We start from the raw sequence: 16,424 nt of genomic DNA, 5'->3' as shown, positions 1-16,424 counted from the left end.
TCAAAAACCATGATATCAGTCATCCATGCCTATCAGTCATCTACACCCTAGCATAAATGAGTTTCCATTACCACGCTCCCTCCCCCACTGCATTTGCCTGTTAGGCTGATCTCTGATGATGCACTAGAAGGCTGGGTGCTGAAAGAAGGCAGCTGAGGCATCAGCAGTAACTGCTGGCGAAGCCCCTGAAGTGGAAGTCTCTGAAATCATGGGGCTTCTGAAATCATGCTCTACGGGCGGCTACCTTCAGCAAAGCTTCTTTCTGCTGTGTGACATCAAAGAAGTTACTGCCCCTTTCTGGGCTCTGTAAACCAAGTGTGTTGGACTAGTGACCTCCTAGGTGGCCCCTGCTCTGGGTTTCTGTGACCGAGCTCCATCAATGTAAGGTACTGCTAGCTCAGGAGGCCTTGGGAAACGGCATCTTGTTTTCAGTTCCTGAATTAGAAGAAGATTTGGAGGAAGCTCCCCACATGCTCCCTGCAGTTTGCCCCCTTCCCCCTTCTCTTCCTCATGACCTGTGTCTCCAGGGGGAAGATCAAACAAAGAGGTTGCAGAGGGTGGTGGAATGCTGTGTTTGCTTAAGTCCCAGGCTGGATGTGATTACAAAGTTCCTGTGACTGGGGAGACGCGGTGGGGAATGCGGTGGGAGGGGTTCTGAGCTCCGAGAATGCGCTCAGCCACACCCCACACACACCCTGCACACGCATGCGCACAGGACTCGCAACACAGTTGTGAGTTGCTGAAGTTTGTGCTCAAACCCCCCAGCCCCATCCCACGTGTGCCCACCGCCTCCTTAAGAGGTCTTGTTCCGGGTATTTGTTTTCTTCCATAAGGGCGATCAGAAGACTGAACAACTTTCACAAATTAAAGCGACTTTTAAATAAATAAATAAGTGACTTTTCTAATATGGTTATGTCTCAATGTCTGTCTTCCTAAAAATGCGTTGAATTCTCAAGGGCAAGGGTCACGGCCGACCACTCTCTTTATCCCCCCCGCCCCGCCCCTTTCATCATGCCTAGCACATGTTCGATGCCTCCCCCAGTTTTGTCCCATGTACGAAGGAATGAATGAATGGAGAAATGACTGTTTCCACTAAGGTTCAAAAAAGTCTCTTTAAAGGTAATGGGTTATTCCCGTCGAGTGTCACCATGTAACTCAACATGTCTTCTTGTCTCCATCTTCTTTACCATAATTCACAAAAGACTGGCCCTGGGAGAGAGTTCGTGGTAAATAAGGGAGAGCAAAATAAGGACCCTGTGCTGGCACTTCTGGCTTTGTGACCTTAAGAAAGTCACTCGCCTTCTCTAGGCCTCAGTTTCAACTCAAAAATAGGGCTGAAAATACCTGCCTCTAACCTAGAGGGGCTATATGAGCCTATATGAGACTCTGGATGAGTGAACAAGATTTGTCAGGGCCACCCAGCGAGTTAGGGACAGTGAGACCCAGGCTAGCTGACAGTACACCCCCAGACTGTGCTCCCCACTTGGTGCCTGACTTCCTTACGTCCTTGAAGACTCACAGCAACATAAGAGAAGGGAGTGCTTTATCTTCATCTCCCACCAGCCCCTCAGAGCAGCTGGGACCATCAACTCAACGGGGTATTCTGGAACTGTTTGTAGGGAGACGGTTGTCTGGCTGGGAGGAGGCCAGAGTCACAGACTCAGGCTGTGCCCAACAGACGGTTTTGCTGCCTTCTGAGCCTGCTGCACCTGCAGACAGCCTGGGCTGGCAGTGAGGGAGTAGGGATGACAGATTAGATGTCCCTCCAGCAGATGCTGTCAGTGCCCCACCTGGATCCCCACGGCCCACGCTGGAGGTCACCTACAGATGTGGTGGACAGTCCCTGCATTCACAGGCTTTCCATGTCAAAGCCTGCTTCTCTCTGCCGAAGGGCTCTCTCTAGCAGCAGGAGCACAAGGAAGGCCAAAGGTGTAGAAAATCAATGGCCCAAGATGTAAACCTCACCCAGTGAGGAACAGTTGTTGATAGATTAACAGCTTCCTAGCCCCTTAGAGGACTGAGCTCCAGTTGCCCAGAGGAATAACCTGCTCATCAATACCTCTTAATAGGGCTTCCCTAGTGGCGCAGTGGTTAAGAATCCGCCTGCCAATGCACGGGGCACGGGTTCGAGCCCTGGTCCAGGAAGATCCCACATGCCGCGGAGCAACCAAAGCCCGTGCGCCACAACTACTGAGCCTGCGCTCTAGATCCTGCGAGCCACAACTACTGAAGCCCGCGTGCCTAGAGCCCGTGCTCTGCAACAAGAGAAGCCACCACAATGAGAAGACCGCGGACCACAACAAAGAGAAAGCCCGCGCGCAGCAACGAAGACCCAATGCAGCCAAAAATAAATAAATACAATAAATAAATTAAAAAAAAATACCTCTTAATAAAGCGGTGACTTTTCTACTTTCCCTGTCCCACGTCCCCACTCCCTCACCTTGATTTCCTGGGATCATCTCCTAAATAAGTAATTGCCACCAAACTTGTCTCAGGGTCTGCTTTAGGGAGATCAACCTCCTCCAAGCTTTCCAACTAGCTGGGAGGGCAGAGCATCCTATCCACATACCCATCTGACAAATCCATTCACTGGGCAAACTTCCTTTGTGCAAGACCACCTAACTGCAAAACAGGAGAACAACCTCCAGGTCTGCTTGATCTTTGGTCTGTTTGTTCCTTCCTTCATCATACATTTTTTGAGAGCCAACTATGGGCAAGACCTTGGGCTGGGGGCGCACATGCAGCAGTGAGAAACAGACGCGGTTCCTCTCCCTGCGGGGCGTTTCATCAGCTCAGGCCTTTGAACAAGCTCTCTCCCCTTTCTGGGCTGAACTAGACCATCCCTAAGGCCTTTCCAGGCAGAGCATCCGTGCCTCTAGGACAGGCCCCTGCCCTCCAGCAGCAGAAACTCTAGTGGTTCCTCAAGGGCCTGAATTGTCCCCGTGGGACACTGGACGGCATAAAAGTGGTCAGTGTTACAATGCACAATGGAATTTTTTCCCTTAAAAGAAATATATAATGGAAAAGAAGTTTAAAGTTTTTTTTTTTTAACTTGGCAATAAAGTAGCAGACTCTTGCTCTTCTGTGTAGAGGGTACCGTGATCATGGATCCCCAGCTGCCAGAGTCCCATGCTCGGGTCAGAGCGTTCAGGGCCTGGCTACGAGGGACATCTGCCCCGGGGCCCTGAGCAGTGTTATCAGTCCCTGTTGCACAGGACGTCCCGGGGAAGCTGGGGGCAGGAGACAACAATCTTGCCACCAAAGGACCTCGGCAAGGAGCAGTCACCACCTCAGACTCCAGCCCAGGCGTCAAGGCAGGTTGTCCTGAGGTCCCACCCTGTGCTGGTCCTGGATCCCTGGCCAGCAGTGTCAGGGGAAAGGCAGGAGCACCCGCAGGGTAGACAGTTCGGGTCAGGATGAGGTCATGAGGGTAGGTTTGGCCAGGGCCAGGCTGTGGCACCCAGGCACAGCCACTGTGCCATCAGCTTCTCTGTAACTGGTAACATTCTGTAGGACCCTTGATCAGATGTCGTGGGAGATGTAGCAGCCGCTGTTCCTCTTTGTAAAGACACTAGCAACAGAGTTGGTTTTGAACCCAGCCGTGGCCTGTGGGGTACTGGTGGTGGTGGGTTTCTCTGCCCCCTGCCCCATCCCTCTTGTCTATATGATGAGTAGGAGAGTGGAGGCTCAGATCCAGCTCTGTTTGTTCTCAAAGCCCACAGTCTCTCCCGCTACAGTACAGGGTTGGGGGCAAATTGTCTTCAAGACCCCTCCTCCTCTCTGGGCCTCTTTCCAGCAGCCCCAGCCCCAGGTGGCCAGGGTCCTCTGGGGAAGGAGAAGCCCCCTCTTAGGAGGAAGGCAGCAGACAATAAACTCATTTGGGCTGAAGTTTTGTGGATTTAATGAATACAATTTCAAAAGGGGAGATGAACAAGAACGATGTTTAAGAAAAATGGCCTGATTAGCTACGTGGCCTTGGGTTATTTACCCAGCCTCACTGAGCCCCAGTATCTTCATCTATACCATGGGAATAACACTGTTTTTGCCTTATGGATGTAATGATTAAATGTGGGAAATGCCCAGAACAGACTAGGAATCCATATATGTAGCATCTTAGACACAACAAGAGAGATATTTGGGGCTCCTTTACTGATTTCCTTCTCCATCATAAGACCCACCACACTGATTTTAAGCTTTCTGCATTTACCCATGGAAGAAGGGGCTCTCTTTCCTCTGAATACTTTTTAACAAGTTTGCCCATTTTTAACAAGGTAGCAGTAATTAGGGCCTGGGAAAGATGTCAGGGACAGCAAGACTCTGCAAGGCTCCTACTTCTAGCTTAACCCGAAAAGGAATCTGAAGGTAGACAGAGGAGGGGACCTGGATTAGAACAGTCTGTGTAGTTTAATCAAAGCTCCCAACACCATTGGGCTGTGTTTCTCGAAATTTCCACCAAAGAACCATTTATAGCTGCAGAAAAGAATGTATACTGCCAAGAGGTTTAGATATGCATATGGAACTGGCTCTCTGCCCGTAGAAAATTTCTTAGAATACACTTGTGTTCGCATAAAAATCCCTGCAGATTCTTCTATTCTATGCCAAAATATATATGTACTTAATTTAAAAACAAAAAAACAAAAAAAAACCCAAACCAAAAAACGACAACCATGTCTCCCTACCCCCATAAAATCTTCAAACTGTCACTTCGAGGAGACACAGTGTGTTCAGCCTGTGGATTCATGCTCTGCCTGTATCTGCCACAGGCCCCCTTCCATGGCTGTGCAATCCCAATTTGACAGTGTGGCTCAGGACCTAAGATATGAATCCAGCTAACCCCACCATCTCCCTTAGCTCCTAATACTCGACCTGGCCTGCTCAGCCACTGCCCACACCCCATCCACAGCATAAACACAACGCAGCAGGACCACACATATGCACACAGACTGAGAAGCCTGAACCATTGTCAGCGGAGGAAATGGGGCTTGAAAGACCTAGGTGGCATGGGTGCCGTATTACCTGGGGTCTTAGGTGGTAAGCAACAGAAATTGACTCCGGGTAACTTACCCAGAAAGAATTTTATTGGAAGATGTGAGGCAACAGAGAACTCAAGGAAAAGCTGAAGCCAGGAGGATAGGCAGGAGGGCAGTTCCAGGAATCTGGGAAGCAGACACCAGTGGGTAGTCACCAGAACTAGCATGAATTGGCCCCAAATATTTTCTGTTTTTGTATCATCTGCTCTCTTTTCCTAGGAGAGAGTATCTGATTGGCCTAACTTGGGTGGCATGGCCCATCCCCTGGTCAGGGACGATGGGGTCCCTTGATGGCCAGTCTCACCAAAACTGTATCAAATGAAAGACAGGTCAATTACTAAGGCAAAATTGTGGTGCTATCACCAGAAAGGTGGGCATTGAATGCTGGGCAGAAGCAGTTCACAGCTATCCACAACAATATTGTGCTTAGTGAAGTCAGACAGAGAAAGACAAATACTAAATGATATCATTCATACGTGCAATCTAAGAAAGAATACAAATGAATCTATATACAAAACAGAAACAGATTCACATAGAAAACAAACTTGTGCTTACCAACAGGGAGAGGGAAGGGGGGAGGGACAAATTAGGGGTATGGGATTAACAAACTACTATATATGAAATAGCTAAGCAAAAAGGATTTACTGTATAGCACAGGGAATTATACCCATTCTCTTGTAATAACCTGTAATGGAATATAATCTGCAAAAATACTGAATTACTATGCTGTACACCTGAAACTAACACAATATTGTAAATCAACTACACTTCAAACAAACAAACAAACAAATGAAAGTTATCCACAATGGATCCTACAACTTGTCTCCAAAGCCAGCCTGGCTCTCCCCAAGGGACTCACAGGTCCCCTCTAGGGAGAGCCTGCCATCACCAGATCACCACTATCACCAGCTGCTGCTGAGTGTTCCTTTCTCAGGACACAGAGACTTTCACCTCAAGCAAGAAGGTCCAGCATAAAGTATAAAGCCCCCAGGGGAGAGGAAGCCCATCTGGAGACAACCTTGTCCTCAGTGGGATAACCCACAATCAGAATCATTCAAGGGAATGGGTGTCAGGGAGACAGGAAAGGGGAGGGGACACGCCCACAAAGGGAGAACCCAGACAGAGAGGCCTGGGCTCCTGTAGGCAGCCCAACTACCTTCATAATTTGGCCAAAGGTAGGTGCTAGTCTAGAGGTCGTCACTCTGAGAAGTCTGGAGCCAGGCTTGGTTTGTCGGCCGGAGTCTTCTTCCTGCAATGCCCCAAAAAGAGATATAAGCAAGCAAAGAAACTCACAACAGCAACACTAGACATTGCGATACACACAGCACGCATTATAAAACATTCAAGTAGCACAGAGCTATGTAGAGTAAAAAATTAGTCTGTAGAATGACTCTTTCATTCCCTCAAACTCCCCAAACATGAGCCCCATTTTAAGAAATCTCAAGTACCTGCTTCCCCCTTCTCAGTGGACCCCAAGAGGAGTCCCTAGAGTGAAGGGACAGAGGGGACAGAGTAGGGGAACTCCAAGTGCTGTTCCAGCTGAAACAGAGCAGAGGGGAAAGCAGGGCTGCCTCAGACACATGCTGCACCCGGGCACCCGGGCGATAGGGAGGTGGTGAAAAGAAGGGGAGGCGGGGGTCGGGGGAGAGAGGGAGAGAGAGAGAAAATTAAAGTCCCCTGTACTCCCCCATTCCACCCGTCTTACTTCCTCCCACAGGTAGCAACCGTTACCACCTTTCCTTACTCACTCAAAGTGGCAGATAATCAGATGAGAAATTGGACGTTATTTTCCTGCAGGCATCTTATGAAAAGACAAGAGACCTATTTTGCTCCTCGTCCTCTCAAGTAGGCAAATCTGCTTGGAGCCCTGGAGGACCAGGGCTTACTTCCCCGTTGTCCTCCTCTGTAGAAAGGAAGCTCTACAGGACAGGAGCTCTGTTTACTTTCTTTCTTTTTTTTTTAATAAGACATTTTTTTCCATGAGGAATTCTTTTTTTTTTTTTTTTAAATAAATTTATTTACTTTTGGCTGCGTTGGGTCTTCGTTGCTGCACGCGGGCTTTCTCTAGTTGCTTGCAGCGGGGGCTACTCTTTGTTGCGGTGCATGGGCTTCTTTTTGCAGTGGCTTCTCTTGTTGCAGAGCACAGGTTCTAGGCGTGCGGGCTTCAGTAGTTGTGGCTTGTGGGCTCTAGAGCGCAGGCTCAGTAGTCGTGGCGCACGGGCTTAGTTGCTCCGCGGCATGTGGGATCTTCCCGGACCAGGGATCACGCCCTCTGCATTGGCAGGTGGATTCTTAACCACTGCGCCACCAGGGAAGCCCTCTGTTTACTTCCTTCTCATTTCTCCCACACTTAGAGCTTGGAATATAGTAAGCGCTCAGTAAATATTTTTGAGTGAATGAAATTTCTTGTCTCTCCTCAGATGGAGATTCCTTTCTTGCCACTCAACGATCCCCAGCTGGAGCCTATGGTCTTGCTCGTGCACGCTGAGATAGGGGAGCACGTGATGGAGCTGGAAAAACAAGGCTAACCTCGTTAGGTTTGGAGACAGAGAAACTATGTGTAAGTTCCTGCTCAGCCACTAGCTGTGGGCTGGAGAGAAGTGGTGGATATTGTGGTGAATCACCCAGAGCTCCTCTGCGGGGCTGAAGCCGTGCTTCCCCCAGCAGCTGGTAGTGCTGAAAGTCGATGGCTCTCAGCTGAGTCCCGTGGGGGAATTGCCCTTGGCTGAAAAGGACCACCTGTCTCAAGCCCAAGGACTGCCTCTATACAGGGGTACAAAGGCTCGGCCCCCTCTTGGCAGCAGGGACAACCCTGAAGAGACACCCCAGCTCCAGAGCAACCTGGGGGACTGTCCAAGGCCTATGTGATGCGTCACAGCCCAGCCTCTCTCTCTGCCCAGTCCTGCCTTCTTCACTCCCTGTGGGGTGCCAATCCTGAGAGCACTTCCCAATCAGCTCCCTGCACGTCCCTCTGCCACAGAGCCTGCTTCCCAGGGAACCCAAAATGCAGCAAGAGGCCACTTATTTTCTCGGTTCCCAGGCTCCTTAGCTATGCAACACAGGTACTAGAGAAGACAGGCTTTGAAGTCAGACAGATGTAGATTTTAATCCAAACCCACCAATTGCCACAATTGCTCTGTGTTAACGGTCAGTTTATTTAACCTTTCTGATACTTAGTTGCCTCATCTGTAAAATGGGATAGAGCAGACACCTCTAGTGCCCTATGTCACATCCTCTCAACTTACCTGTGATACAGCTACGTAGAAGCTCAGACTTACCTGTGCAGGCAGTGTTCCACCATTTGTTTTTTGTTTTTTTAATTTAATATTTATTTATTTAATTTATTTATTTTCCTTTTATTTTTTGGCTGCGTCGGGTCTTAGCTGAGGCACACGGGATCTTTGCTGAGGCACATGGGATCTTTTTCTTACGGTGCACGGTCTCTTTGTTGCGGTGCTCGGGCTTCTCTCTAGTTGTGGTGTGCGGGTTTTCTCGCTCTACTTGTGGCGCTCAGGCTCCAGAGTGCACGGGCTCTGTAGTTTGCAGCGCACAGGCTCTCTAGTTGAGGCACGCAAGCTCAATAGTTGTGGTGTGCAGGCTTAGTTGCCCCGCAGCATGTGGGATCTTAGCTCCCTGACCAGGGATCGAACCCGCATCCCCTGTATTGGAAGGCGGATTCTTTACCACTGGACCACCAGGGAAGTCCCCACCACTTGTTCTTTACATCCTCTACTTTGGAGGGGATGTCCCCAGGCCACTCGACCTCTATACGCTTCACTGATATGTCGGACCCTAAATCTTGGTAGGATTTATATCCTCCTCTCTAGATTAAATGCATCATACTTGTCAGTTCCTGCTTATTTGGTCTCATTAACGTGAGGTCATTGATACGGTGCATTAATGTGCTGCTCTATGGAGTGTCCAGATGGTCCAGGTCCCTTCAGACTCCATCATGATGGAAGGTGGGGGAGTTAACATAGCCCTGACGCAAGACACAAATGTATCCTGTCCTCTGCTCCATGTGTATTGCTTTGATTCTCCTTTCTGATAGGGATAGAAAAGAAAGCAATAAACAGGTCGATGGGCATGCACCATGTATTGGAGGCTGTGTTGATCTGCTCCAGCAAAGATACCCTACTTGGCAAAACAGCAACAACTGGGGCTCCTGCTTGGTTAGGTTTGTGGTAGTTTAGTCTCATCAGCCATTTTATCCAGTTTTTGTAGGGGCCTGACAGGTGAGTTAAATGGGAATATGACAGAGACCACCATCCCTACATTCTTTCATCATTGAGGATGGCACTAATTCCTGCCATTCCCCCTGGGATACAGTCTTGTATTTGATTTACCATCTTGGCCAGGGAGAGGGAGCATTTTAGAGACTTCAACTGGCCTTCCTTACTGTACCAGCTCTTATTCCATAGGCCAAGGAACCAATGTTGGGATTCTACCAAGTATATGTATTCCAATACACACCCAGGAACAGATATATAACCACAGTGGACCTATGAACTCAATGTGAGCTGGAGCAAGGCCAGGGCTCCATTATTCCCTGGCCCCCTCACTCTAATGGGGGGCATGATGGCACTTTGGGTCACCAGATACCAATGCCAATTCAGACCCTGTGGTCAAAAATTCTTCCACGTCTTTGCTATTCCTTTCTCATGCTCAGTTACACAAGTAAATGGTCATGGATTCTTTTTGGAAAGGACTTGGTGGGAATACTACTGAATACATTTGCCATGATGTTGCATGTCCTATAGTCAATGGCTCAGGTCCAGAAACGGGTTAAGGACTCATGACATTTTACTGGGAGTGTCTGCCTTCAGCCCCCTGATCATCCATCCTTGATTTCTTTTGATTGTCTAAATTAAGCAATATACCGTTGGCCACCCATCTATCTTGCCTTTAGGAACACTGTGTTCTATTAACCATCTCCATAGCCCTCTGTGTGTCAGGCCCTCCTGACTGCCTCTCAGATTTTTTTTTTTTCTTTTTAACTTTTTAAAAAATATATTTTACTGGAGTATAATTGCTTTACACTGTTGTGTTAGTTTCTGCTGTATAACAAAGTGAATCAGCTATACGTATACATATATCCCCATATCCCCTCCCTCTTGCGTCTCCCTCCCACCCTCCCTATTCCACTCCTCTAGGTGGTCACAAAGCAGAGCTGGTCTCCCTGTGCTATGCAGCTGTTTCCCACTAGCTATCTATTTTACATTTGGTGGTGTATATATGTCCATGCCACTCTCTCACTTTGTCGCAGCTTACCCTTCCCCCTCCCCATATCCTCAAGTCCATTCTCTACATCTGCGTCTTTTTTCCTGTCCTGCCCCTAGGTTCCTCAGAACCTTCTTTTTTTTTTTTTTTAGATTCCATATATATGTGTTAGCATACTATATTTGTTTTTCTCTTTCTGATTTACTTCACTCTGTATGACAGTCTCTAGGTCCATCCACCTCACTACAAAGAACTCAATTTCGTTTCTTTTTATGGCTGAGTAATATTCCATTGTATATAGGGGCCACATCTTCTTTATCCATTCATCTGTCGATGGACACTTAGGTTGCTTCCATGTCCTGACTATTGTAACTAGTGCTGCAATGAACATTGTGCTACATGACTCTTTTTGAATTGTGGTTTTCTCAGGGTATATGCCCAGTAGTGGGATTACTGGGTCATATGGTAGTTCTATTTTTAGTTTTCTAAGGAGCCTCCATACTGTTCTCCATAGTGGCTGTCAATTTACATTCCCACCAACAGTGCAAGAGGGTTCCCTTTTCTCCACACCCTCTCCAGCATTTATTGTTTGTAGATTTTTTGACGATGGCCATTCTGACCAGTGTGAGGTGATACCACATTGTAGTTTTGATTTGCATTTCTCTACTGATTAGTGATGTTCAGCATCCTTTCATGTGTTTGTTGGCAATCTGTATATTTTCTTTGGAGAAATGTCTATTTAGGTCTTCTGCCCATTCTTGGATTGGGTTTTTTGTTTTTTTGATATTGAGCTGCATGAGCTGCTTGTATATTTTGGAGATTAATCCTTTGTCAGTTGCTTCATTGGCAAATATCTTCTCCCATTCTGAGGGTTGTCTTTTTATCTTGTTTATGGTTTCCTTTGCTATGAAAAAGCTTTTAAGTTTCATTAGGTCCCATTTGTTTATTTTTGTTTTTATTTCCATTTCTCTAGGAGGTGGGTCAAAAAGGATCTTGCTGTGCTTTATGTCATAGAGTGTTCTGCCTACTTTCCTCTAAGAGTTTTATAGTGTCTGGCCTTACATTTAGGTCTTTAATCCATTCTGAGTTTATTTTTGTGTATGGTGTTAGGGAGTGTTCTAATTTCAGTCTTTTACATGTAGCTGTCCAGTTTTCCCAGCACCACTTATTGAAGAGGTTGTCTTTTCTCCATTGTATATTCTTGCCTCCTTTATGAAAGATAAGGTGACCATATGTGTGTGGGATTATCTCTGGGCTTTCTAGCCTGTTCCATTCATCTATATTTTTGTGCCAGTACCATACTGTCTTGATTACTGTAGCTTTGTAGTATAGTCTGAAGTCTGGGAGCCTGATTCCTCCAGCTCCGTTTTTCTTTCTCAAGATTGCTTTGGCTGTTCGGGGTCTTTTGTGTTTCCATACAAATTGTGAAATGTTTTGTTCTAGTTCTGTGAAAAACGTCATTGGTAGTTTGATAGGAATTGCACTGAATCTGTAGATTGCTTTGGGTAGTAGAGTCATTTTCACAATGTTGATTCTTCCAATCTAAGAACATGGTACATCTCTCCATCTGTTTGTATCATCTTTAATTTCCTTCATCAGTGTCTTATAGTTTTCTGCATACAGGTCTTTTGTCTCCTTAGGTAGGTTTATTCCTAGGTATTTTGTTCTTTTTGTTGCAATGGTAAATGGGAGTGTTTCCTTAATTTTTCTTTCAGATTTTTCATCATTAGTGTATAGGAATGCAAGAGATTTCTGTGCATTAATTTTGTATCCTGCTACTTTACCAAATTCATTGATTAGCTCTAGTAGTTTTCTGGTAGCATCTTTAGGATCCTCTGTGTATAGTATCATGTCATCTGCAAACAGTGACAGTTTTACTTCTTCTTTTCTGATTTGGATTCCTTTTATTTCTTTTTCGTCTCTGATTGCTGTGGCTAAAACTTCCAAACCTATGTTGAATAATAGTGGTGAGAGTGGGCAACTTTGTCTTGTTCTTGATCTTAGTGGAAATGGTTTCAGTTTTTCACCATTGAGAATGATGTTGGCTGTGGGTTTGTCATATATGTCCTTTATTGTGTTGAGGTAAGTTCCCTCTATGCCTACTTTCTGGAGAGATTTTATCATAAATGGTTGTTGAATTATGTCAAAAGCTTTTTCTGCATCTATTGAGATGATCATATGGTTTTTATCCTTCAGTTTGCTAATATGGTGTATCACATTGATTGATTTGCATATATTGAAGAATTCTTGCGTTCCTGGGATAAACCCCACTTGGTCATGGTGTATGATCCTTTTAATGTGCTGCTGGATTCTGTTTGCTAGTATTTTGTTGAGGATTTTTGCATCTATGTTCATCAGTGATGTTGGCCTGTAGTTTTCTTTTTTTGGCACATCTTTGTCTGGTTTTGGTATCAGGGTGATGGTGGCCTTGTAGAATTAGTTTGGGAGTGTTCCTCCCTCTGCTATATTTTGGAAGAGTTTGAGAAGGATGGGTGTTAGCTCTTCTCTAAATGTTTGATGGAATTCGCCTGTGAAGCCATCTGGTCCTGGGCTTTTGTATGTTGGAAGGTTTTTAATCACAGTTTCAATTTCAGGGCTTGTGCCACTCAGATTTTGCTGCTCACTACAATCATTGCACCCACCTGGGTTCTAAAGGCTAAGCACTGCCACCTGACCTCTGTTATGTTGGCATCCTCTAATCCCCATGGGTATCAGAGAGCCCAGTTCTGTAATAGTGTCTCCTACTGTGCCCTCCCCCCCACCAGCTCCTTCCTTACTGCCTCCCACAGAACAGAGTTGGCTGGTGGGTTTTCTGGCCTCATGTACCACAAACACTCTGACATGCCCACTCCTCTGGGCCTTTTGTTCTGCTCCTCCACCATCTGCCACGGCAGCTCTGACATTTCTACTTCACTTGTGTGCACCATGGCTTTGCCTATGCTTCTAAAATCCATCTTTAAAGTGTATTAGCACCACCTCCTGGGTTCCCGGCCAGGCTGTTAAATCCTGTACCACGGTAGAGTACTTCCGTATCAACATCTGCTCTTATCCAACTTCACCTTCCTCCCCTCTTGATCCGGCCCCCTCAGGATTCAGTTCTGTGCACACTTCCTGCCTGAGTGTGTGAGCCGGATTCAGCATATAATCACTTTCCTCCCTAGCAGGCCCGGCCACAGCTGGGACCTGACTCTTGTCCATCAGATAGATAAAGAGGAGGAGGAGGTAGGCTACGAGAAAGACAAGCTTTATCTTGTAGGGCACCTGCCCCATTTGAAACGGAGTGCGATCTTCCTAGAAGGGGAACCACTATTTGCCAAGAAGAAGTGGGTCACTGGGACGTCCCTGGCAGTCCAGTGGTTAAGACTTCACCTTCCAAGGCAGGGGGTGTGGGTTCGATCCCTGGTCGGGGAGCTAAGATCCCACATGCCTCAGGGCCAAAAAACCAAAACATCAAACATCAAACAAAAACCATAAGTCTTTAGTGAAATAAATTCACTAAAGACTTTAAAAATGGTCCACATCAAAAAAAAAAAAAAAAAAAAAAAGAAGTGGTTTACCTCTCCAGGCCCAGTGGGTTCAGAAGAATCTGAGAGGTCAAGGTTCTCAACTGCATTTATTCATTTATGTCCAACCCCGGTCTCAGGTTCCCACCCCTTTCCTAACAGGGCTCTGACCTTGGCACACAAGGCCTGAGCACACAGGAAGATTCCATCTTCTCTGGAGCTCTGCTACTCTTCCCAGTAAGTCTTAAGCCTGGTCCTCCCTCTGCAGGCGGGATTTCCTCAAATGTTGCCCAGGAGGTCCTCTGGCTTTTGCCTTTTGCCTTTTGCCTAGGTGATTTTTCACTGAGAGTGTCATTACCCCTTGTGAGCAAATCAATGGGCTCAGCAAAGGCATTCATTTCTATAGTCCTTACACTCACTACTTCCCTCAATCACTAAAGACATTGCACCAGCCAGTGTGACCCCTTCCACCCATATCCCAGCCCAGTTCACAACAGTGAGTGGGTTTTAACAATCACGAGGTTACGGCATGCCAGGGACTAAACTTACTTCTATACCAGTTATGGGGTCTTCACTGATACCTGGCTGGCAAATGGTCCCTCTCCAAATTCCCATTTCTGCTTCCCAGGACCACTTCTGGCCCAAACTGTCTTGGTTTGGGTTCCCTGAAAGCAGACTCTGAGATGGAGAATTGTCTGCAGAAGGTTTATCAGACAGTGCTCTTGGGAGATAGACCTGTGAGAGAACAGGATTGGAAAGAGGGAGAAGCCGATCCCAATGTGGTTGCAACTGGGCCCTCTGCTGATCCTACAGGGAGCTCTGAGCTGGGATGGCCCTTCAGAGGGTCCCGGAATGAGGCAAGGAGGCCGGGGCATGACATTCCCACATCAACCAGTTACTGGCTGCGGACTGCCCCATACGGGGACTGGGCCTCACCTTGGTGGAGGCAACAACTTGTAGCCAGGACAAGTCCCAGGGAGGGAAGGAGCAGTGAGACACCAGTAGCCAGTATTCCCAGCATCTGGGAATGGGTTTGTGGGCCCTGAAGGGGGGCCCAGGAGGAACACTGCTACAGCCTATCGTACCATCTCAGCAAGTTCTTGTGAGAACTGAATGAGAGAAAATGTGATAAGAGCTTAGCAATATGCCAGGCACATAATTTTTTTTGAAGGTACCTATTATTGTTTTTATGCATAATAATAATTATAGTTATAGTTTATACAATAATATTCAGCTGAACCATGTAAGTTGTCGACATTTAACCACATTTGACCTTTAAATATAGAGATTTCATACGGCTCATCCTGTTAATTAATAAGAACAATTAATCTAATATCTGTCCTACTTATCTTATAGGATTATTTGAAGATCACCTAGAGATGGGCATATGTAAAAATGCTTTGTAAAGTGAAAATCCCCGGGAATTCCCTGGTGGTCCAGTGGTTAGGACTCCACGCTTTCACTGACGTGGGCCTGGGTTCAATCCCTGGGTTCCTCAGAGAACTAAGATCCCGCAAGCTGTGCATGTGGGAAAAAAAAAAAAAGTTCTAATAAAATGTTGACACACTAGTTTATGTTATCAACTTTTACTACTACAACATCTAAGAGAATGGCTCTGTTCAGGCTTCCCCAGCCAATGATGATAAGCTGTCTTATCTCCTTTAAATACTCAAATTACAATTTACTTTGAACCCTACTGTCCCTCATGGGAACCCAGCCCCTGCAGAGTGTTCCAAGCTGTCTTGGAGAGCCCCTCAGTGCTGGGTTACACCAGCCCCAGAGCTCGCCCTCTCTGTTCCTCCCCTCCAGCTTCCTCAGTGGCCCCCACACCCTCTGTGAGCTCCCACCCAGCTGGGCATGGCCATCCTCTGTGGGTGGCTGCCGCCACTGAGCCCGCCACTGGCCTCCTCACAGCCACTCAGCCCCAAGCGTGGCCGGGGCTCTTTTCTCAATGCATCATACTTAACAGAAACCAGGCACAGCTTCTAGAAGGAGCTGACAAAATTTAGGGGACCGTGCAAGAAGAGTAAAACAAAGAGAAGTACTCACAACCTTGATCGATATGGTTTTTCTCAGAGCCCACAGATCCCAGGCTGGTACCCAGATAATCTCACAGGGCCACCTACCTGGCCAGCCCTGGCTTGCTCCGCATGGCAGGGCCCAGCCCAGCACCACCGCCAAGGTTTGCTTGGACCATGTCTTCCATCACAGGGCAGATGCAACTTTCTTAAAACAGGGAGAAGAGGAGGAGAGAGACAGAGACAGAAACAGAGACAGAGAGAGAGAGAGAGAAAGAGAGAGAAACTTCCGCATCATTCCCAGGGCCCCGTCTTGAGTCCTCAATGTCTGCCCCAGGACAGTCTTCCTCCCAGGATGACTGGCAGTGGGTATTTTCCTTTAATGGCATTTACCCCCCTCCTAAGGCCGTGGCCTTGCTCTTTGCAAACAGCAGGATGGTTACAGGAATACAGAAAGTCCAAGATCAGTACAATTCAGGATATTGTGTATATATCATGTGTGTCCAGCCCAGCCTGGTCCAGGCGCTTTTCACAGTTTCTGTTCCAGGGGACAATCAGGTTCAAATGTGCTTTCTGCGGTCCTCTGGATTGGAGTTCCCCCAATCTTCCAAAACATCCATTCAAAGCACCCACAGTTCCATAAAGAACAAGCA

General features: G+C 47.0%; 1 protein-coding gene across 1 annotated transcript in view; it reads right to left on the bottom strand.

Annotated features, from left to right (window-relative positions):
- PIAS1 (protein inhibitor of activated STAT 1) overlaps positions 1-6,404 on the bottom strand; it is a 220,618-nt gene extending 214,214 nt beyond the window's left edge. Inside the window, exon 1 of the mRNA XM_082446540.1 lies at positions 6,187-6,404. Coding sequence (XP_082302666.1) covers positions 6,187-6,192 — 6 coding nt within the window. The 5' untranslated portion in view covers positions 6,193-6,404. The remainder of the gene's footprint in view (positions 1-6,186) is intronic.
- Between the last annotated feature and the right edge of the window lie 10,020 nt (positions 6,405-16,424).

Source organism: Balaenoptera physalus (assembly GCF_965194825.1).
Source record: "Balaenoptera physalus genome assembly, chromosome: 2".
NCBI lineage: Eukaryota > Metazoa > Chordata > Mammalia > Artiodactyla > Balaenopteridae > Balaenoptera > Balaenoptera physalus.
This window is presented reverse-complemented; position numbering and strand designations above follow the sequence as displayed.